Raw genomic sequence first — 24344 nt, 5'->3', positions numbered from 1 at the left:
TAACCAAGGGCACCAGATGGACCATTTTAGAAAAGCGATCACAGACCACCCAAATGTCCGACATTTTTTGAGAAACGGGAAGGTCAGAAATGAAATCCATCGAAATATGTGTCCAAGGCCTCTTCGGGACCGGCAAGGGCAAAAGCAACCCACTGGCACGTGAACAGCAGGGCTTAGCCCTAGCACAAATTCCACAGGACTGCACAAAAGCACGCACATCCCGTGACAGAGATGGCCACCAGAAGGATCTAGCAACCAACTCCCTGGTACCAAAGATTCCTGGATGACCGGCCAGCACCGAACAATGAAGTTCAGAGATAACTTTACTAGTCCACCTATCAGGGACGAACAGTTTCTCGGCCGGACAACGATCAGGTTTATTAGCCTGAAATTTCTGCAACACTCTCCGCAAATCAGGGGAGATGGCAGACACAATGACTCCTTCCTTGAGGATACTCGCCGGCTCAGATAACCCCGGAGAGTCGGGCACAAAACTCCTAGACAGAGCATCCGCCTTCACATTTTTAGAGCCCGGAAGGTATGAAATCACAAAATCAAAACGAGCAAAAAATAACGACCAACGGGCCTGTCTAGGATTCAAGCGCTTGGCAGACTCAAGATAAGTAAGGTTCTTATGATCAGTCAAAACCACCACGCGATGCTTAGCACCCTCAAGCCAATGACGCCACTCCTCGAATGCCCACTTCATGGCCAGCAACTCTCGGTTGCCCACATCATAATTACGCTCAGCAGCAGAAAATTTCCTGGAAAAGAAAGCACATGGTTTGAACACTGAGCAACCAGAACCTCTCTGTGACAAAACCGCCCCTGCACCAATCTCAGAAGCATCAACCTCGACCTGGAACGGAAGAGAAACATCAGGTTGACACAACACAGGGGCACAGCAAAAACGACGCTTCAACTCCTGAAAAGCTTCCACGGCAGCAGAAGACCAATTAACCAAATCAGCACCCTTCTTGGTCAAATCGGTCAATGGTCTGGCAATGCTAGAAAAATTACAGATGAAGCGACGATAAAAATTAGCAAAGCCCAGGAATTTCTGCAGACTTTTTAGAGATGTCGGCTGAGTCCAATCCTGGATGGCCTGAACCTTAACCGGATCCATCTCGATAGTAGAAGGGGAAAAGATGAACCCCAAAAATGAAACTTTCTGCACACCGAAGAGACACTTTGATCCCTTCACGAACAAGGAATTAGCACGCAGTACCTGGAAAACCATTCTGACTTGCTTCACATGAGACTCCCAATCATCAGAGAAGATCAAAATGTCATCCAAGTAAACAATCAAGAATTTATCCAGATACTCACGGAAAATGTCATGCATAAAAGACTGAAAAACAGATGGAGCATTGGCAAGTCCGAACGGCATCACCAGATACTCAAAATGACCCTCGGGCGTATTAAATGCCGTTTTCCATTCATCTCCCTGCCTGATTCTAACCAGATTATACGCACCACGAAGATCAATCTTAGTAAACCAACTAGCCCCCTTAATCCGAGCAAACAAGTCAGAAATCAATGGCAAGGGATACTGAAACTTAACAGTGATCTTATTAAGAAGGCGGTAATCAATACACGGTCTTAGCGAACCATCCTTCTTGGCTACAAAAAAGAACCCTGCTCCCAATGGTGACGACGATGGGCGAATATGTCCCTTCTCCAGGGACTCCTTCACATAACTGCGCATAGCGGTGTGTTCAGGTACGGACAAATTAAATAAACGACCCTTAGGGAATTTACTACCAGGAATCAAATCGATAGCACAATCACAATTCCTATGCGGAGGTAGGGCATCAGACTTGGACTCTTCAAATACATCCTGAAAGTCCGACAAGAACTCTGGGATGTCAGAAGGAATGGATGACGAAATAGACAAAAATGGAACATCACCATGTACTCCCTGACAACCCCAGCTGGTTACCGACATAGAGTTCCAATCCAATACTGGATTATGGGTTTGTAGCCATGGCAACCCCAACACGACCACATCATGCAAATTATGCAGCACCAGAAAGCGAATAACTTCCTGATGTGCAGGAGCCATGCACATGGTCAGCTGGGCCCAGTACTGAGGCTTATTCTTGGCCAAAGGTGTAGCATCAATTCCTCTCAACGGAATAGGACACCGCAAAGGCTCCAAGAAAAATCCACAACGTTTAGCATAATCCAAATCCATCAGATTCAGGGCAGCGCCTGAATCCACAAACGCCATGACAGAATACGATGACAAAGAGCACATTAAGGTAATGGACAAAAGGAATTTGGACTGTACAGTACCAATAACGGCAGAGCTATCGAACCGCCTAGTGCGTTTAGGACAATTAGAAATAGCATGAGTAGAATCACCACAATAGAAACACAGTCTGTTCAGACGTCTGTGTTCTTGCCGTTCTACTTTAGTCATAGTCCTGTCGCACTGCATAGGCTCAGGTTTACTCTCAGACAATACCGCCAGATGGTGCACAGATTTACGCTCGCGCAAGCGACGACCGATCTGAATGGCCAAGGACATAGACTCATTCAAACCAGCAGGCATAGGAAATCCCACCATTACATCCTTAAGAGCTTCAGAGAGACCCTTTCTGAACAAAGCCGCTAGTGCAGATTCATTCCACAGAGTGAGTACTGACCACTTCCTAAATTTCTGACAATATACTTCTACATCATCCTGACCCTGGCATAAAGCCAGCAGATTTTTCTCAGCCTGATCCACTGAATTAGGCTCATCGTAAAGCAATCCCAGCGCCTGGAAAAATGCATCAACATTACTCAATGCAGAATCTCCTGGTGCAAGAGAAAACGCCCAGTCCTGTGGGTCGCCGCGCAAAAAAGAAATAATAATCAAAACCTGTTGAATAGGATTACCAGAAGAATGAGGTTTCAAGGCCAAAAATAGCTTACAATTATTTCTGAAGCTCAGGAACTTAGTTCTGTCACCAAAAAACAAATCAGGAATCGGAATTCTTGGTTCTAGCATCGATTTCTGATCAATAGTATCTTGAATCTTTTGTACATTTACAACGAGATTATCCATTGAGGAGCACAGAGCCTGAATATCCATGTCCACAGCTGTGTCCTGAAGCACTCTAATGTCTAGGGGAAAAAAAAGACTGAAGACAGAGCTAAGAAAAAAAAATGATGTCAGGATTTCTATTTTCCCTCTATTGGGAATCATTGGTGAGGCTCCTTGTACTGTTATGGCTGGCAATCAGGCAACACAGCGTGCAGTAATCAGCGCACATACAGAGATCTGGCAATAACCAAAAACAATAGGACGAGCTCTGAGACGTGGAATCTCTGTAGACTGCAGTACCTGATCTATCCTCACACAACTATAAGCAGCAGTGGATTGCGCCTATCACTACCTATGCAACTCGGCACTGCCTGAGGAGCTGACTAGCCTGAAGATAGAAATACAAGCCTGACTTACCTCAGAGAAATACCCCAAAGGAATAGGCAGCCCCCCACATATAATGACTGTTAGCAAGATGAAAAGACAAACGTAGGAATGAAATAGATTCAGCAAAGTGAGGCCCGATATTCTAGACAGAGCGAGGATAGCAAAGAGAACTATGCAGTCTACAAAAAACCCTAAAACGAAAACCACGCAAAGGGGCAAAAAGACCCACCGTGCCGAACTAACAGCACGGCGGTGCACCCCTCTGCTTCTCAGAGCTTCCAGCAAAAGACAATAGCAAGCTGGACAGAAAAAAACAGAAAACAAACTAGAAGCACTTATCTAGCAGAGCAGCAGGCCCAAGGAAAGATGCAGTAGCTCAGATCCAACACTGGAACATTGACAAGGAGCAAGGAAGACAGACTCAGGTGGAGCTAAATAGCAAGGCAGCCAACGAGCTCACCAAAACACCTGAGGGAGGAAGCCCAGAGACTGCAATACCACTTGTGACCACAGAAGTGAACTCAGCCACAGAATTCACAACAGTTAACGTAGTCAACTCTCTGCTACATTGTTGAAGCAACAGAGCCCAGCAATGTAGCAGAGTTGATTATGTCAATGAACTCCAGGTGTTATAACTTTGTCCAGCAATGTAGGAGAGCAGAGTGTGTCATATGACATTGTTGAAGTAACAGAGCCCAGCAATGTAGCAACGTCATATGACCTACTCTACTCTCCTACATTGCTGGACAAAGTTACAACACCGGGAGTTCATTGACATGATCAACACTGCTACATTGCTGGGCTCTGTTGCTTCAACATCATATGACATACTCTACTCTGCTACGCTGCTGGACAAAGTTACATCACAGTAAGTTAATTGACATAATCAACTCTGCTACATTGCTGGGCTCTGCTATTTCAACATTGTCATATGACACTCATTACTCTGCTACATTGCTGGGCTCTGTTGCTTCAATGTCATGTGACATACTCTACTCTGCTACATTGCTGGACAAAGTTACATCAAAAGAAGTTAATTGACGTAATCAACTGTGCTACATTGCTGGGCTCTGCTACTTCAACGTCATATGACATACTTGACCCTGCTATGTTGCTGGACACAGTTGCCGCACATGGAATGTATTGATGCAGTCAACTCTGCTACATCGCTGCGGTCTGCTGCTTCAATGTCATATGACATACTCGACTTTACTACACTGCTGGACAAAGTTCCAGCACAGGGAGTTAATTGATGTAATCAACTCTGCTACATCGCTGGACTCTGCTACATCGCTGGACTCTGCTGCATCGCTGGGCTCTGCTGCTTTCATAACCTCATATGACACACTCCAATTTTCTACGTTGCTGGACAAAGTTACAGCACAGGGAGTTAACATAGTGAACTCTGCTACATCACTGAGCTTTGATACCTCACAAGCATTTTTGTATATTCTTTGTTACAAGCTGACCACAACATGAACATAAAATATGGCATAACACTTCTACTTTCAATGCCATAGCAACAAAACATTAGCATCTACATGCCCTTTAATTAATAGCTGTACCCTATGGGTGACCTCGTTGCTTGGCACATGTTATTTTCCTGTGACTCCGGGGGCTGGATACTTTCCACACATTCCTGACGGATTAGGCGGGAAGCAGGCAGCACGCATGCGCGCTGCACTGTTGTGGCCTGCGAGGTGACGTCACTCAGTAGCAGGACTCCTGAACGGGCGGCGGTTTCCACACAGTCCTCGCAGCGCTTCCAACCGGAAAGGGGCGGTGACCTACTGACTATTGGCTCAGGCTTGGAACCAGAGTGAGGCGTGGAACGCAGACGGCGCTCTGCCATTGGCTGTTGGCTGCGGGGGCTTTGTGGTGTCAGCTTCCTGGTTATAGCAGAGTGGGGAGCACGTAGTGAATCAGACTGGTGATACGGGCACTTCTATAAGGTGAGCGCCGCCGTGACTGGGGACGTCAAGGAATAGATTGTAATAGTTTTCCTGTAGTTGGGGGATTTCTGCAGTTGTTTTCCTATAGAATCCGTGCATCTTGCTGTTTCATTTACATTGTTATCATTTTTTACAGGCTCTGACCTGACAAATCCATTTGTAAAAAAAAATAGCATTGTTGTTACATACATATTAATGAGTAACTACACTTTTATTTCAATAATTTTGTCCAGAATGGAAATTTATGAGACTTTGCAAATTACTTTATTAGATGATTTGTCTTCATTCCTGTAAAAAATCTCTATATATAATTGTCTAAGGGTCACTTCCGTCCTTCTGTAACGGAAATCCCGCGGCGCTGATTGGTCTCGCCAGCTGCCTGTCATGGCTGCCGCGACTAATCAGCGACGGGCACAGTCCGATTAGTCCCTCCCCTGGAGTCAGTGCCCGGCGCCCACATACTCCCCTCCAGTCACCGCTCACACAGGGTTAATGCCAGCGGTAACGGGCCGCGGGTACCGCACTCCGTTACCGCTGCTATTAACCCTGTGTGTCCCCAACTTTTTCACTATTGATGCTGCCTATGCAGCATCAATCGAGTTGGGCAACTATCTAGTGTGTGTATATCTATATATATATATAATTGTCTAAGGGTTTTTCCGTCTGTCTGTCTGTCTGTCCTGGAAATCCCTGCTCTCTGATTGGTCGAGGCCACCAGGCCTCGACCAATCAGAGACCGGCACAGCATCGACGTAGAAATCCCGCGTCTCTGATTGGTCGAGGCCTGGCGGCCTCGACCAATCAATCAGCAACGGGCACAGCAACGATGATGTCATAAAGGACGTAGACATCCCGCGTCTGATTGGTCGAGGCCGCCAGGCCTCGACCAATCAGCAACAGGCACAGCGACGATGATGTCATAATGGTTGCCATAGCGACGATGATCTCATAAAGGTTGCCTCGACCAATCAGCGACGGGCACAGTCTGCCGCAAATTCTGGAATCATCATTGTCCATATATTACAGGGACATGCATATTCTAGAATACCCGATGCGTTAGAATCGGGCCACAATCTAGTATATCTATATATAGATATATATACAGTATATATATATATATATATATATATATATATATATATATATATATATATATATATATACCCCTGCTTTTCCCCAGTCTATTTGCCTGCTACTCTCGGCTGCATTGATAATGGAACGTACTCATTTGGAGCACAGATGATGGCAGTGATGGGTCAGCGCCTGTATGACTTTTGGGTTTTCGTTGGCTGTAAGCCATAATCATCAACATAAACAGAAATAAACACATGAAATAAATCACTCTGTAACGACTCTATATAATATATGAGTTTCACCTGTATTGAAGAACTGAAATCAATTAACTTTTTGGCGATATTCTAATGTAGAGAGACGCTCCTGTATATTCCGTGTAGCAGATGTCATATACCCAGTGCTTGCATACAGCTTAGGGCTCACATTGTGCCGTCGTATTCTTTTGTTTCAGCTGCATTGGGATCAGAATGTACCCATTTGGAGTACAGATGATGGCAGTGACCGGGTCAGCTCAACACCTGTGCTCACTAATGCTGCATTCACACATCCATGTGTCACGGTTTGTCCACGGGTCACCTGATCTAAACGTGACAGGCTTATATAGGCCTATAAGACTGTGATAACTCTGGGGAGAAGCTTCTGCAGGAGATTGTTCTGAGAAGCAAAACACTCAGAGGTTTACACAGGGGCTGGCCCATCACTGCCATCATCTGTCCTCCAATTGTGTACCTTCTGATATCCGTGCAGCTGAACACACAGAAATAGACTGGGGAAATGCAGGGTTTGGAACCAACTACAGCAGTAAAGACAAATCCTATAATAAAGTGCTTTTCAGAGTTTCATAACTTTCTGTGATGTACAAAATTATTAAAAAAAAAAAAAAAAGTTTAGTTACTCTTTAAAGTGTCTGTTTCCTTGACAGTTAGGGCAAATGTAATCCATTATGCATGCATGTTACAAGATCATACTGTTTTACGAAATTTCTGCACTAAAAATGTGTCTTTTGGTAGGGAAAACTCTGCTTAAAATACACTTGTTTTTGACACTTTTTTTTCCCCCATTCATTTGAATGGGTGAACAACTCTAAAAGAATTGACATATTGCAGGTTTAAAATGTATTCAAATCTGCATGGAGGAAAAACAATCACCGTGTGCGTCAGATTTTAGAAATCTCATTCGCTTTTCTGGTAATGTCAAATGCTACGTTTTTATTCACGTCGAAAAAAAAATACTGTAAAGAAATGCAACATGTGAACAAGGCCTAATGAATAGTAAAACCTGCAGTGATATGCTGAACAAAAGGTATTGGAAATGCAATGTGGCAACGTACTCTAATGGTTTCCATCATGAGACTGAAAATGGCCCTGAACATGTCCTGCACACACAGGTGCGCAGGTTCTCAGAAGGAAGAGCGCTGATACTCTATAACAAGCAGCGCACTAGTGTGCCGGAGTAAAAACGTAATAACATGTGTTAGGTATATCGCCGACACTTTACAGTATTTTACATGACTGGCGCAAGATTGATGGAAAAGATGAATGTTTGCAGATTAGTTAGTGCAGTTATTGTTGTTTGTTAAATTGTATCGTTGGAATAGAAGGTAAAGTTTGTATCCATTAGTTTTGTATTTGTTCATGATTTTTCCTTCCTGTTTCTTCAGATGGATAGAAGTGGAACATCACCACCATCAGGGATAAATGATTATCTGTTGCGAGGCAGTGTGTCTTCCTCTGGAGCACGATGTATGTGTATAATCGGCATGTGGCAGCTATCTTGTGCAATCATTCTAATGACTTTACAAAAAGCTCACATACATATTAGAGATCGGCCGAATGATTATTCGGTATTAATGAGCGAACGTGCTGGGATAAGGTGTTATCTGAGCATGCTCGGATGCTAACTGAGTGTCTTCAGGGTGCTCGAAAAATATGTTCGAGTCCCCGCGGCCGCATGTCTCGCGGCTGTTAGGGTATGTGTCCACTTTCAGGATGGCCGGCGGTATCGCCGGAGCGGCTTAGCCGCTCTGCGGTAAGCCCCGCCCCCTTTCTGGGACGCGATGATGCCGGATGTGTTCATAGCACACATCCGGCATCATCGCTCCCCACCATAGGGCCCTGTGCTATATCTTGCGGCGACGCAGCGTCGCCGCAAGATATACGGACATGCTGCGATCTGAAAAGACGCGCAGCATGTCCGGAGTCGCAGGGCCGCCGCGTGCGTGTTACCACACATAGTGGAGACGGGATTTCATTCAATCCCCTCCACTATGCTGTAACATCTGGACGCTGTGTGTCTGACGCTGCGGCTCTATGCAGCGTCAGACACACAGCGTTTCCTGCACGTGGACACATACCCTTAGACAGCAGCAACACATGCATAGATGGCTTAACAAACAGGAAATCCATGCATGTGTTGCTGCTGTCTAACAGCTGCGAGACATGCAGCTGTGGGGACTGAAACATATATTTTTTGAGCACACTGAAGACACTCTGTTAGCACCCGAGCATGCTCAGATAACACCTTATCTCAGCACGTTCACTCATCATTTGTGACAACTTACGATGCCCATGCTGTACTGGTATTGTAAGTTAGACCACTCTCATGAGGAATAATGGGAAATCGTGACATTGAGCACATCGTACGCTGTCACGAAAACATAGTAACTGCAGACTTTTGTCTTAAGCCTTTTTCTGTCAATGGGTGCGAGTAAAAAATCACACGGCACACAGACCATTCATGTGCCGTCCGATTTTTATGCACATGTCTTATGCTAGGTTCACATTGCGTTAGTGCAATCCGTTTAGCGCATACGCTAACGGAATGCGCTAACGCAATGTACAAAAAGGGATTGCGTTTAGCGATCCCGCTAGCGCAGATGCCCGATCTGCGCTAGCGAGAACGGACCCAAAAACGCTGCAAGCAGCGTTCGAGGTCCGTCAGAAAATAACGGAATATCGCTAACGCATGCCAAAAAATGGCGTGCGTTACATACATTGCAGTCAATGGCTGTGCTAACGGATCCGTTACATAGCGTTAGTTGCGCCATGTAACGGATTCCGTCAGCGGACACCCACTAACGCAATGTGAACCCAGTACAGGAAACCCAAGTACAGTAAATTCACAGCCCGAACCATCAGAATAGAATAGATAAAATGGATATATAGATAGGTGTCAGCGAGATTAAAGGGAACCTGTCACCTGAATTTGGCAGGACCGGTTTTTGGTCATATGGGCGGAGTTTTCAGGTGTTTGATTCACCCTTTCCTTACCCTAAGGAAAGGGTGAATCAAACACCTGAAAACTCCGCCCATATGACCGAAAACCGGTCCCGCCAAATTCAGGTGACAGGTTCCCTTTAATTATCAGTTCTATGCATGTGTAGTTTTCTGTACTTGTATTTGGCTAATAAGTCTATAAATAAATGAAAAAAATGGCATGGGGTCCTCCTTATTTTTTAATAACCAGCTAAGGGAAAGCAGTCAGCTGTGAGTTGGTCTTAGTAGTAGTCTGGGAAGGGGCCAATAAACATGAAGCTTCCTAGGCTATAATATCAGCTCACAGCTGATATTAGGACAACCCCTTCTCGATCTGAATGTCTGCCACACTCATACTCTCCTTGTGTGCTGGCGCCACTCGAGTTCCCTGATTTGACTTGCGGTTGTTAGGACACTTGAGCCTTGCGCCAAATCAGCACTGGCGTCATAGTCCCCGCCTTTGGATATAATAGTAATCAAGAGGAAATGAGTGGCCAGCACTAGATGTGAGTATTAAGGGTTTTTTTGTTTTGTTTTTTTTTTCACAAGGGCAAACATTCAGATCGAGAAGGGGTTGTCCTAGTAGTGGACAACCCCTTTAACTAGTCATCTATGACTAAGGGCTCATGCAAACGTCCATGTAGCATAGTTTAGATTTAAGTAGATAGGGAAAAAATGGCAATAACAACGTAGCTTAGTTTTTCACCTAATGAAGGGATCAATTTGAACTCAAAATGCATCGTTATAAACCCTTCAATGAGATAAAAATCTGCAACTATCTTTTTGGCATTTGCTTTAAAGGTTTTTTTCCCCATCTTCATTAATGGGTGCTGTCAGCGCTTGTAAACACAAGCAATATTGATATTTACTGCTTATTAAAACGTTCAGCCGTTCATAAAACATTAACACTTTTGTTTTATAGCTCGTTGACTTGCAGCTCTTTTCTATTCTGTTTTGATGCTGACCGGAATCGCTCGAGCCTTCTAATTCCGGCCAACTTCAGCACAGTACTTACGATCTGCACGACAGCAGAGGTGGTCGATCTCCTAGGCAACGAGCTGTAAGCAAAAGAAAAGCATTAGTATCTCAAAAATGGCTGCAAATTTTAATAAACAGTTAATTGCAAAAGTGCTTCTTTTTATAGACAATATCCATCTATGAAGATAAACCTTTATTTCTCCTTCGCCTCATTGGGGGACACAGACCGTGGGTGTATGCTGCTGCCACCAGGAGGCTGACACTAAGTGATACCAAAAAAGTTAGCTCCTCCCCTGCAGTATACACCCTCCTGCTGGCTCCCAGCTAACCAGTTCTTGCTTAGTGTCCGTAGAAGGCACACGGACGGGTCTGCTATTCAGACCCAAAGAACTCTTTTTTACCGTTTTTTACTTTTTACTACGGTCGAATGGGGCGACGGATTCTTTCATGTTCCGATCTCCTCGAACCATCAACAGGCGAGCACGGGAGTTTTACCTCTCCGTATCCTCTCCTGCGACGTGGGAAGCCACTGCCTGAGCTGATTTTAGGGGCGACGGGCACCTTCAAGGGCACCGATCTCCCCCTCCCTTATCAGACGAGCACTGGAGTTTCACCTTCAGTATCCTCTTCTGCAGCCAGGCCTATTGCCGGACATTCAGCCCTGTCCACCAGGTTTTACCCTCGGCTGTACAGAGGCACCTTCCAGCGTGGCGTCCGAGCAGCCCCCACTGCATCACCACTAAAAAAGCGGATGATGGAAGGAGGCAGACGGTTCCTCTCCACCCCTCTTCTGCAGGGATGGTGGATGGAGGCTCCCCAACCCTGCACCGTCCTATCTACCCGGGCACAGATTTACCTGCAGCATCTGCCAACATTGGGGTAAGTGCTGTGAGATTTCGTTCTTTCCGGCGGTCAGAGGAGGGCTCCATAGCGGCAGGGTCTCCACAGAACTTCGCGGCCCTTTTCCCTCTCTCTGCGGGTGCGCGCCGGCCGAAGCCATAAATTTAGTCCCCGGCTTCGGCCCTGTTTAGGCTGCATCCCGGGAAGCCCCGCCCACCGCTTGCTTCCTTCTAGCTGCTCCGCCCCCCTATTCAGGCGCTTCTCGTTCCAGACGAGATCTCGGCGGCCATCTTCTTCCTCCTCCATTGCGGTCACTATTTCTCCTGGAGGGGGCTACGGCCGGCGCTATTCCAGACGGGGGACTCAGAATCTGAGTAAGGTGAATCGCCCAATATCTCCCCCCCCCCCCCCGGCAGCATTAAGGGACTAGCTTTCCCTGTTTTTATATACTTAAGGCTGCAATCTCTGGTGCTCCTGCAACTACAGAGTATATAGTACAGTGGTAAGGTGTGCAGGCTTGCAAACGGAGAGCTGTGAGTTCCCAGCAACGAAAGTTAATTTTTAACCTCCGGTCTCATGACCTCATTCCCTGGTATTTGATACTCTGCCCAGTAGTCGCTGGGCCCATAGGTGCATCCCCAGCTTTCCATGCCTTTTTAATTAACCCAGGACCAGCATTCCCTGGTCTTAAGGGTCCCCTAGTTTTAAAAGGGTCACATCCCCAGCATTCTCTGCTCTGCCAGAAACCGGTCACCTTTTCCTTAGTACTTAATCAGGCCAGTATGCCCTGGTCTTAAAGGCACATGGCCAGTATGCCCTCGTCTTAAAGGCACATGGCAAGTATGCCCTCGTCTTAAAGTCACATGACCAGCATTCCTGGTCTTAAAGGCGCATGACCAGCATTCCTCTCATGACCAGTATTCCTGGTCTTAAAGGCACGTGACCAGCATGCCCTGGTCTTTAAGACACGTGTCCAGTATACCCTGGTCTTAAAGACACGTGTCCAGTATACCCTGGTCTTAAAGGCACATGACCAGTATTTCCTGGTCTTAAAGGCACATGACCAGTATGCCCTGGTCTTAAAGGCACGTGACCAGTATCCCCTGGTCTTAAACGCAATAACCAGTATGCCCTGGTCTTAAAGGCACATGACTAGTACGTCCTGGTTTTCAAGGCACATGACCAGTATGCCCTGGTCTTAAAGGCACGTGACCAGTATACCCTGGTCTTAAACGCAATAACCAGTATGCCCTGGTCTTAAAGGCACATGACTAGTACGTCCTGGTTTTCAAGGCACATGACCAGTATGCCCTGGCTTTTAAAGGCACATGACCAGTATGCCCTGGTCTTAAAGGTACACGACCAGTATGCCCTGGTCTTTAAGGCACGTGACCATTATGCCCTGGACTTAAAGGCTCAGGACCAGTACGCCCTGGTCTTAAACGCAAATGACCAGCATGCCCTGGTTTTAAGGGCACATGACCAGTATCTCCTGGACTTAAAGGTACATGACTAGTATGTCCTGGTTCTTAAGGGCTCATGACCAGTAGGCCCTGGTTCTTGAAGGCACTTGTCCAGCATGCCCTACTTTTAAAGGCACATGAACAGTATGTCATCTTACTAAAGGCGCAAGACCGGTATTCCCTGGTCTTAAAGGCACATGACCAGTAACCCCTAGTCTTAAAGGCGCATGACCAGTATTTACTGGTCTTAAGGGCACATCATCTATCCTAAGCTGGTCACCCTAACTGAGCTCTGGAGCACTCAACATGCTCCCTCTCCTACAATGGGAGCCGTCGGCTAGCAGGGGCCGCAAGTATTCTAGAAAAACGTACAGGCTCTAGAAAATCTCCATCAACAAATTGACGGGTGATGCACTGGACAGAAACCTCTAAATAGGATGCCATACCTGGTCGGAATTTTATGGGCGACGGGACCCTTAAAGGGCTCCGATTTCCCCCCACACCTTCAACAGACGAGCACACGGAGTGTCGCCTCCATGTATCTTCTTCTGCATCCAGGCCTATCGCCAGACAACCTGCCCTGTCCACTCGGAAACCTCAATTCTGGGGATGTACGGAGGCACACATTTGTGGCGTCCCAACAAGGAGGGTTCCCCCCTTTGTATCAGATGCAAGAAAGCGGACGATTCCTCTCCACGTCCCTGTTAAGAAGATGGTGGATCGAGGTTTTTTCCTTATTTTCTTCTCTGCACGACGATGGCAGAGACCTGCTGGTTACAGTCCTGCATTCTGCCACTTGGCAGACTAACCGGGCAGAATTTCTTGTGGTATTCCTACCAGTATCCTGGCCGGTGTATCATCAATTAAGATACCACAGACGGTCGGATAGCAAATCTAGTTCGTTCCGTCTTGTGGTTTCGGGTTCAGCGCTCTACCCTTCCTTGGCCGCCACATTGGTTGCTTGACCAAAGGGAGGGAATGAAAGTCTCCGGGTCACTGACTTTAACTACTTCGTTCCACAGTATAGTTGGCCAAGCAAATCTTCTGAGCGGGAGACTAGCTAGGGATCGTATCTCTTCTTCAGACTCAACCAGCAGTGGAAGCATTGTCCAGGACAGTCTAGATCTAAGGGATCTTGGTTCCAAAATGGAGGGAAGGAAAAGTATCACCATTCCTGGACCTCAAACTTCTAACAACCTTTGACAAGGCCCTTTCTTTTTTCGGATGGAGTTCCTCCGCTCAGCCATTACTTCAACAGAAAAAGGTGTTTTTTTTTCTGGCATCCATCGACATTCGGGATTCTTACCCTCACATGCCTATTTCTCCTCTCTACAATAATCTCTTCGCCTTTCTATTCGCAAACAGCATTTTCTCGACCTGGCCCTACGGCCTGGCTACCACACCAGAGTGGTCGCAAGGGTCATGACGGTTGTCATGTGCTTCTTGCACCTTAAAAGCATGGTCGTCCTGCCCTATTTGGTCAACTTTGTAGCCTCTCTCCTAGGACTACGCTGAGTCGTCTATATCACTTGCAATTACCTCTCTACTGGGCTAGCAGCTAAACTCAGTCAAGTTTTTTTCCCTCATTCCCAGCCCAGCAGATCCTCTTTGAGGATGATCCTGCCCTAGAAGGATGGTTATTCTCTCTCGAGTCTAGGTCGTGGCCCTTCTACAGGGAGCTTGCGCACTTGATCTCTCATTCCCTCGGTTCATTCAATTCGCTAGGAGGGTTCTGAGGGAAAGGACGTCAACGGAAGCGGTTTCCTTCGCTGCGCTCGTTTTCTGCAAGTCAATCAGGCTCTCAAAGGGTAGTCTCTGAGCTCCTTCCTCATCCAGAGCCTTCTCCTGGCCTAATGGCTATTAGGAAATACCATTGCCAGTTTTCTTCTCCCGATCATCTCTCTGTAGATCCGATCGGCATGGCTATTCCTTCAGCAGGTCCTCTGCCTTCTGGCGGGTCTTCAGTTGGATAATGCCACGGCTGTACCACAAGTTAACCATCTAGCAAGTACCCACAGTCAAGCGCCATGGCTAAGGTACCTCGCACTCTCTGATGGGCCGAGATCTATCTTCGGTGATCTCAACAGTACATACCCTGGAGTAGAACACTGGGCGGCAGACATATTCAGCCGTCCGAGTTTCTCCTCAAGTGAGTGGGAACTTCACTCGGAAGTCTTCCATCGGACCTGCCTTCACTGGAGTACTCCAGAGGTAGTTCGGATGGCGTCCAAGCTGAACGCCAATGTACTCCAGTTCATGGTTTGGCCTCGCGATCCAAGTCCATCGCAGTGCATGCTGTGTTCTTCCATGGTACCAATTTCCATAACCCCTCTTCCACTATGTCTGAAATCTTTTCGGAAGCGGGAAGGGCCCCAGTGATCCCGGGAGACCCGCACTGACCATGTCAGGTTTTTCTCGCTTGCGGTACTAGTATTTTTCAGTCTTATTGCGACAAGCTGGAAATATGGTCTTTCTCGCAGGGAGCCTTAACCTGTAGTTCTTCCCTACCGCGTACCGTTAAATCCGTGGGACCTTAATGGTCCTGGGCATCTTACAGTGGACTCCTTTTTTGATCCGGATAGACTTTTCTATCAGGGAGGGTCACTCCCCTTCTTTCTCTGCGTTCTTGTCCTCCTGATAAGTCTTCAGATCTCGACGCTCTGTTCTTTTTCTTTTTTCTTTGTTACCATCAAGGCAAGGTTGCCCTCTAGCCATCCCCTTCCCTCGTTGCCAAGGGGTATTATATTCCCCCTGTTGCAGGGGCATCGTCCTCTCATCTCCTTCGGCTCTAGTCCACAAAGCGGAATGGGTTCTCCATAATCTGGAAGAAGCGAGTGCTCCGAGTGGGTGCGTATCGAGGACGACGTCCTTCCAAAGGTTGGACACTTTACTCGGGTTTTTCGATGGTAAGTAGGCTTCCTGACGGTCGCAGGAAGGGTTTAGCCGTTTTCTTCGGCCATGTTAGCCTGGTGGATTCTTTTCTCCATCCAGGAGTCCTTCCGTGCTAGATGTCAGCCTATCTCCATGCCTGAGGGCTCTAGGCGCCAGACGTCGGCAAGCACGACCGCAAGCTTGCGAATTCCTCCAGGCCGCATGCATTCTTGAAGCACTATAATTCACTCACTTCCACAGATGTGAGTCTGGGCAGGCGGACTTTGCAGGCCGCGGTGGCGCACTTGTAAGTAGCGGCTACACGGCCTGAGGTGATGTTGTCCCCACCCAGGGACTGCTTTGGGACGTCCCATGGTCTGTGTCCCCCAATGAGGCGAAGGAGAAATAGGGATTTTTGTGTACTCACCGTAAAATCCTTTTCTCCGAGCCATTCATTGGGGGACACAGCTCCCACCCTGTTATTAGCTTATGCTTTGTTTTTATCTTTTGATATGTTATACTCTTTTATATATAATGTGACATGCTTTACGCTTATATGTCGTTATTGATCTCCTACTGCTTTTGCACCGAACTGGTTAGCTGGGAGCCAGCAGGAGGGTGTATACTGCAGGGGAGGAGCTAACTTTTTTTGTATTACTTAGTGTCAGCCTCCTGGTGGCAGCAGCATACACCCATGGTCTGTGTCCCCCAATGAATGGCTCGGAGAAAAGGATTTTACGGTGAGTACACAAAAATCCCTATTTTTACAATGAAACCAAAGATAAGACCTGGATAGCATCACTGAAAGATTACAAATTAGACATTTTCATTGATTTTATTCATAACTTTTGTATCAATTATCTTAATCCAAAAGATTATACCCAATGAAAAGCCGTCCACATTTTTCTATTTTCTTAGTGATTGTGCTCCCCCCCTCCTTCCGAGTAAGATTTCCACTTGTTGACCATGAATGGGGGGGGGGGGAATTGTTCACCCAAAAGCAGTAAAAAATAATGACAATAAAAATTGTGAAAATGATGATGGATTAAAAATCTGAAATGGTGAAATCTTCCCTTGTTTCCTCTCCTCAGCCATGGATGTGATCGTATACTTTGTGAATGACAATGCGATCCCGCTCACAGTTGACGGCATTTCCACCACAACGGCCCAGGAGCTACACAGAAAACTGGTTGAGGTTCTCCATCTCCCGGACATTGCCCTGGAAGTGTTTGCGCTGTGGCTCATTTCTCCATTTTTGGGTAAAAAGCTTCAGAATATTAAACATCTGAACATATATTATCCCAGTGATTGCTTCATGTATTGTTTTTTTTTTTTTTTTTATTTGTCCTTTTTGTAGAAGTACAACTCAAGCCAAGACATCATCCCTACAAAGTTTGTAGGCAGTGGCATGACCTTCTGGGACGTTTCACAAATTGTACACTAGAGGATATTCAGCTCGGTAATTTATGGGTTCAGTCCGTGATTTTGTGTTTCCGAATCTGTCACCAGATTTGACAATAGAATCTGTAGAAATCATAAGATAGATCACGTGGACCTGATGAGGCGGTGTACTTACTTTTGCTAATCCTTTCTGAACACTCTACATTTTGAGTGCAGCTATACTTCCAGAATTTATGAGTCTAATGGTATTCAAACTGAATTCTGGCATATGCTAAGAAGATGCTGAAGTCCGCGTTGTCCCACCGTATTTACCCCCGGACCACCAAAAGCCGCTCATTCAGCAGCACTTAAAAGTGTGTAATAAGTTTGTAAGATGATCCCGTGCAAGAACTAAGCTCCCAGGGGGAATGCTACATCTGTTCACATTGTATGTCTGGTAGAATAAGGTAGATCTGCCCAGATTTCAGGAGGGTCTTGGCTGTCAATCACAGTACTGCTGCTTGCTGAGTCCCCCCCCCCCCCCCCCCTCCCCGAGCATAATTTACCTATTTGCCTGGAAATCCTTAGGCTACTTTCACACTTGCGTTTTTAGCAATCCGTCGCAATCCCTCGTTTTGGGCAAAAAACAGATCCTGCAAATGTGCTCGCATGATGTGTGTTTTGCCCATAGACTTGTATAAGTGACGGATGCCCACACGTCGCGTCCTTCGTGCAACGGATCCGTCGTCACGAAAAAACGTTCAAGAGAACTTTTTTTCTAGGTCGCGTCCGCCATTTTCTACCGCGCATGCACGGCCAGAACTCCGCCCCCTCCTCCCCGGACTTCAGAATGGGCAGCGGATGCGTTGAAAAACTGCATCCGCTGCCCACATCGTGCACAAATTCCACAACGTGCGTCGGTACGTAGGACCGACGCTTAGCGACGGGCCCGTATTGACGCAAGTGTGAAAGTAGCCTTAAAGACGAGGCGATTTTCCAGTTTTGCTCTTTTGTTTTTGTCCCCTTGTCTTAGCTGTAACTTTGGTGAGGTTTTTTCATTCACATAGTTATATGAGGGCTTGTTGTTTTTTTGCAGGAAGAGTTGTTTTTGTTTGGAATGACGCCATTCCTTTTCACATTCCATGCATTGGAAAATGGGGGAAAAATCCAAGTGTGGTGAAATTGTGGTGGTGGGGGAGGGAACAAAAGTGCAATTTTTTTCACAGCCTTCAGGATGTGGTAAAAGTGACTCAGATTCCTGATTGTGTGTATTAGGAGAATACTAAACTTGCAAAGAATTTTTATTTTTTATTTATTTTTTTTTTTTAAGTGGAGAAAAATAAATAAAACCCTTTTTTTACGTCGTTCTTTTCAGAAGCACATAACATTTTTAATTATTATGCTGATTGAGTTATAAGGGCTTGTTTTTTGCACGGCAAGTTGATATATTTAATTGCACTAATTTGGGGAACGTATGACGTTTAGAACTGTTTTTGTTGCATTTTTTTTAGGGAAGTGAAGAAACTGAAGAAACAAAAACAAACAATTCTGATGTTTACATTTTTCATCTCCACAGGAGTATCAAGATGGCACTGAGGGGGAAAATCAGCAGTCTCCCGCTGCCATGTTAACCCATGGGTGATCGATGGGAGCCGGTGCGCACGAGTACTGCCACGCTTTCTATTTAAATGCCGCTGTCAGAGATTGACAGTGGCATTTAAAAATTTAAAGGGGTATTCCTCTCTCCAAGTTCCTATTCCAACATGTAGTAGGTGTAAAAATATTCACAAATATCTCCAATTAGAAATGTAGTATAGTTCTCCTGATAACCTATGTCGCTTACCCCATGTTTAGGGCATTACCGTAGCTTAGGTATCCAAGTTTACGACCTCTCATATCTGTTAGAGGTCGTAACCATGGATATCTAAGCTACTGTAATGCCCTGCACATGGGGTAAGTGACATAGGTTATCAGTAGAACTATAACATTTCTAATTGGAGATATTTGCGAATATTATTACAACTACTACATGGTGGGATATCATCCTGGAGATGGGAAAACCCCTTTTAAGTTAATTATTCTGGTTAGTATTTACCACTCATGTGTAACACTACAAAAATTTAGTTTTTGTTCTGTTATTTCTTATCTTAGATGAACCTTCGCTACAGTTACGCCGCAATATTTACTTTCCCAAAAGCAAAGAACTTCAGGTGAGTATGTTAAAAAAAAATTGTATGTGTGTGTGTACGAGAAAAAAAATTATTATAAATATATATATATATATATATATATATATATATATATATATATATATATATATATATATATATATATATATATATACGCGCGCGCGCGCGCGCACACACTAGATGGTGGCCCGATTCTAACGCATCAGGTATTCTAGAATATGTACAGTGGTGTTCAAAAGTCCTGCATAGGATAAATTGATTTTTTTCAAGTTTTAATCGTTTTCTGTCAAATATCTTCGACACACACAGTACAGACCAAAAGTTTGGACACACCTTCTCATTTCAAGATTTTTCTGTATTTTCATGACTATGAAAATTGTACATTCACACTGAAGGCATCAAAACTATGAATTAACACGTGGAATTATAAACTTAACAACTGTGAAACAACTGAAATTGTCTTATATTCTAGGTTCTTCAAAATTAGCCACCTTTTGCTTTGATGGCTGCTTTGCACACTCTTGGCATTCTCTTGATGAGCTTCATGGTGGGAACCAGGCATGCAGAGTCCATCCGTTCACCTTTTTTTTTTTAAATTCGTTTATTAATTTCAGAATAGACAAACATTGCACATATTACATTTATCATTATTAAACATACCATCAGATACAAATGATTACAAACATCATCGCATCCAAAGTTCAGAGGCAATAGACTGTGCATGTTGAATCACTAGTACCTACAAAATACCTACTATACAACTTAAACAACTTTAACCTTTAGTAATAAGTCGCCAAAAGAAAACAGATTCAAGTTTGCTCTGCAACGATGTCCCCAAACCCCATGCCCTCCTCCCCGTGCATATATCTAATCCACGCAGACTACAGAGTATGATGAGATGAGTTCCATCTACCCCAAATTTTTTCGAATTTACCTGGGCATCCTCTATTATGGTACAGTGTTCTTTCATATGGGATAACCGAGTTCACCAGGTCAATCCAAGCTCTGAGAGACGGGGAGGAGCTACCCATCCACCTTAATGCCAGTACCTTTCGTGCTAAGAAGAGCGTTTCTCGAAGGAAGATCCCAGTATGGTGATCCCAGGTCTCTGTATCCCACACCCCAAATAGGCAAGTCAATGGTTCAAGTGGGACAGGGATTAACAATAAAGACGTTAACAATGTCGTGACTTCTTTCCAATAATGAAGGATTACCGGGCACCGCCATATCATGTGGGTAAAATCCGCATCATGTGCGTGACACCGTAAGCAGTCTGACGTCTGAAGGCGGCCCATTTTAAAAAGTCGTGTCGGAGTCAGATAAGTCTGATATGTAATATATAGCTGGGTCATCCTATTGTTAACTGAGGGAGAAACTTTAGTTGGAGATTCCAAAATATCTTCCCACTCCTCTCCCAGTGTATCGGGAAGGAGTCCCTCCCATTTCTTTTTTAAGGTGTTAATAGTGAGCCCATCTCCCACGGATAATAGGTATGTGTATAAAGAGGAAATGAGCCCCTGAGGACCCTGTGATTTGAGAATGCCTATAAGGGGTAAAGATGAAATTGCTCGACCTGCACCTGCATTTCGCATATGTGACTGGAAAGCTGACCTCAGCTGTAAATAACGGAAGAATTGAGATCTTGGGATATTGCAGGTATCCCGCAATTGTTCAAAGGACACAAAAACATCTTGGTTATACAAATTACCTACCGAGAGAACACCACATGAGATCCAGAACTCAGTAGACGGGTGATTTAGTAATTCTGGAAAATAACTATTATACCACAGTGGCATTTCGGCTATTATATCTGTATATTTAATAACTTTTTTAATTTGTCTCCATATTAATCTCGCTTGTCGAAGCAATGGCAGCAAACGGGGAGCACTGACTTTCTCCATTTCCAAAAAACCCAGTGGACAGTCAATACGGGCAGAATGGATTATATGGCTTTCTGAATTAGGTAGGGAGTTGCTAGGCATCCATTTGCTTATCGCCCTAGCCTGCCCAGCAAGATAATATAGATAAAAGTCTGGTAAGGCTGCCCCTCCCCCCCTTGTCGGTCTCTGTAGAGTAGATAGCTTGAGTTTGGGTCTAGTCTTCCCCCATATAAAGGACGTGGTCAGGGAGTTTAAGTTTGCAAAAAAAGATTTGGGTATTGGCACAGCACTATGTTGGAGACAATAATTAAATTTGGGGAGCAATATCATCTTAACTAAATTAATGCGACCTGCAACGGAGAGAGGGAGTTTGCTCCAAGCTATGAATTTAGATTTGGCCAGGTCCAATAGTGGATAAATATTAAGTCGTAGGTCCAGCTGACTATATTGAGACATATGTATTCCTAGATATTTGAAATTGGAGACTACAGGTAGTGACGAGAGATTTTCGAGACGGGGCATCGGCGCATGAGACAGAGGCATCAGAGCAGACTTATCCCAATTGATATAGAGACCAGAGAATTTGCTAAAATTATCTATAGTCGTTATTACTCGCGGTAGTGTTTCTTCTGTTTTATCCATAAATATGATCATATCATCAGCATATAAACCGATGGTGTCTACACGATCCGCAATACTTATTCCCTTGATATCCGTGGAAGACCTTATGCGTATTGCCAATGCTTCTATCGCGAGGGCAAAGAGGGCCGGGGACAGAGGACATCCCTGACGGGTTCCCCTATGTAAAGTAAAAGAATCAGAGATAGAATTATTCACAATTACCCGTGCCCTAGGATTCCTATATAGTGTATCTATCCCTCTAATAAATTTATCTCCAAAACCGTATTTCTGCAGACATGCAGAAAGAAAAGGCCATTCAAGGGAGTCAAACGCTTTAGCTGTGTCTAGGGATGCCAGAGCCCAGTTATTATCCAATTCTAGGGAGCTATATTGAATCACTGATTGGACCCGCCGAATATTAATAGAGGTACTTTTCCCAGGCATAAAGCCTGTTTGATCTGGGTGTATAAGATCTAATATGATTGTATTTAGTCTAGTGGCCAATATTTTAGTGAAGATTTTATAATCTACGTTCACCAATGATATGGGGCGATATGATCCACATTCCAAGGGGTCCTTTCCCTCCTTCTTAAGTACAATGATATTTGCATCATAAAATGTTTCAGGCATAATTTCTCCCTCCCATATATTCTGAAGCACCTTCAATAAGAGTGGTGCCAGGTGGTCCCGATATTTTTTATAGAACTCAACGGGAAACCCGTCAGGTCCAGGGGCCTTCCCGGTGGCCATATCCATTATAGCCTGTTCCACCTCCTCCAGAGTAAACTCGGCTTCCATAAAAGCTTGCTGGGTTGGGCTCAGTAAGGGGAATGCCATGTCTGATAGATAGTCTATACATTCAGGGACCCCAAGACCACTACCCGATTTGTACAGTGACTTATAGTAATTACAAAAACTTTGAAGAATTTCCTCGGTGGAGGATACCAACGAACCATCGAGTGTCCGAATCTGTAGTACCGTGTTGGAGGTGTTATGCTGACGTACCAAAAAAGCTAGGAGTTTACTGGCCTGATTCCCCATTTCAAAATAAGACTGACGGGTAAAAAATAATTTACGTTTTGATTTAGTGTCTATATTTTGGGTGTATAATCTTTGGGAAGTGAGCCACTCCACCCTGTTGCCGTTAGTTTGATTGGCCACATAGGCGGCTTCCGAGTCCTTCAGCCGTCGCTCAATCTCGTCATCTTCCCCCGCCGTCACCCTCTTTATATAGGAGATTGTAGAGGACAGACATCCCCTCAAATATGCCTTTAGAGTGTCCCAGAACAGATTGAGATTCGAGGGGTCTGGGTGAGTAGAGACAAAGCAGTTTAACTGATCAACCGTTCTATCACTAGCATCTATTAGTTTCAGCCAGAAGGGATTCAATTTCCAAGGTATATTATTATTTGACTGACCGTATTTAAGTTTGAGAACAATTGGGCTGTGATCTGATATCCCCCTGTTACCATGTTCGACACTATTCACCCACAGCGCTAGGTCGCTAGATCCAAATATGTAATCTATACGGGATAGAGACTGTCTAGTTGAAGAATGACAAGTATATTCCTTTATCTCAGGGTGACGTATTCTCCATAGGTCTAACCATCCGCTACCGTTCATAAATGATGCCAATTGAGAGGGAGATTGAGAAAGGGACCCCCTTGACATCTCGCCGTCTAGTCTCAGTCTGTCTTTAAGATTATCCATGACTAAATTAAAGTCTCCCATACAGATAACACTAGCATTAGGATAATTTAGGGAGAAACCCAGTGCCATGCGGAGAACCGATATGCCGGCCGGGGGTGGGTTATAAACACATAATATCACATATTCCTTCATATTAATAAAGGCATGAACAAAAACAAAGCGACCCTCGGGATCGCGTCGTGACTCTCTAGCCTCCCACCTGACATTCCTATGTACCAACAGGGAGACCCCTCTGGAGTAACTGGTGTGAAATGCGTGAAGGGACCACTGCACCCACGGCTTTTGCGTACACTTAGCTGTGTCTCTGGTCAAATGCGTCTCCACAAGTGCTACAATATGTGGATGATACCTTTTAATTTGTGAAAATACCTTAATTTTCTTTCGAGGAGTCTTAATACCCCGTATGTTCCACGTCATACATACAATCTCAGATCCCATATCTACGTTCGGGAAAAGGCATAACATACACCACAGCCTGGGCGGGAATCAGGAACATCATACAGAGCATAAGGTTATCACTGGCGACTAATAAACATAACAAACAATTGAAATTGAAACTGGTGTAAAATACCAAACCAAACAACATTTGAACAGTGGAGGAGTGTAATCCTACACTCCTATAGTTGAGTAGAATAGGGGATACCCTCACTGGAATCAGCGTCCGGTATAGTTGACAAACTCAGCACCCACATAGAGAGCTCTAGATTGTGT

At 45.0% G+C, this 24344-nt stretch overlaps 1 protein-coding gene across 2 annotated transcripts in view; it reads left to right on the top strand.

Annotated features, from left to right (window-relative positions):
* The first annotated feature begins 5247 nt into the window (after nt 1-5247).
* Nucleotides 5248-24344, top strand: part of FRMD8 (FERM domain containing 8) — a 52360-nt gene continuing 33263 nt past the window's right edge. The window contains exons 1-5 of one of the 2 annotated variants that reach the window (XM_069739483.1): nt 5248-5373; nt 8108-8189; nt 16945-17112; nt 17211-17312; nt 19385-19443. In XM_069739483.1, the coding sequence (XP_069595584.1) occupies nt 8108-8189; nt 16945-17112; nt 17211-17312; nt 19385-19443 (411 nt within the window). In that variant the 5' untranslated portion in view covers nt 5248-5373. The remainder of the gene's footprint in view (nt 5374-8107; nt 8190-16944; nt 17113-17210; nt 17313-19384; nt 19444-24344) is intronic. The other variant, XM_069739484.1, reaches the window with a different exon arrangement.

This window comes from Ranitomeya imitator, chromosome 9, assembly GCF_032444005.1.
Source record: "Ranitomeya imitator isolate aRanImi1 chromosome 9, aRanImi1.pri, whole genome shotgun sequence".
Lineage (NCBI taxonomy): Eukaryota > Metazoa > Chordata > Amphibia > Anura > Dendrobatidae > Ranitomeya > Ranitomeya imitator.
This window is presented reverse-complemented; position numbering and strand designations above follow the sequence as displayed.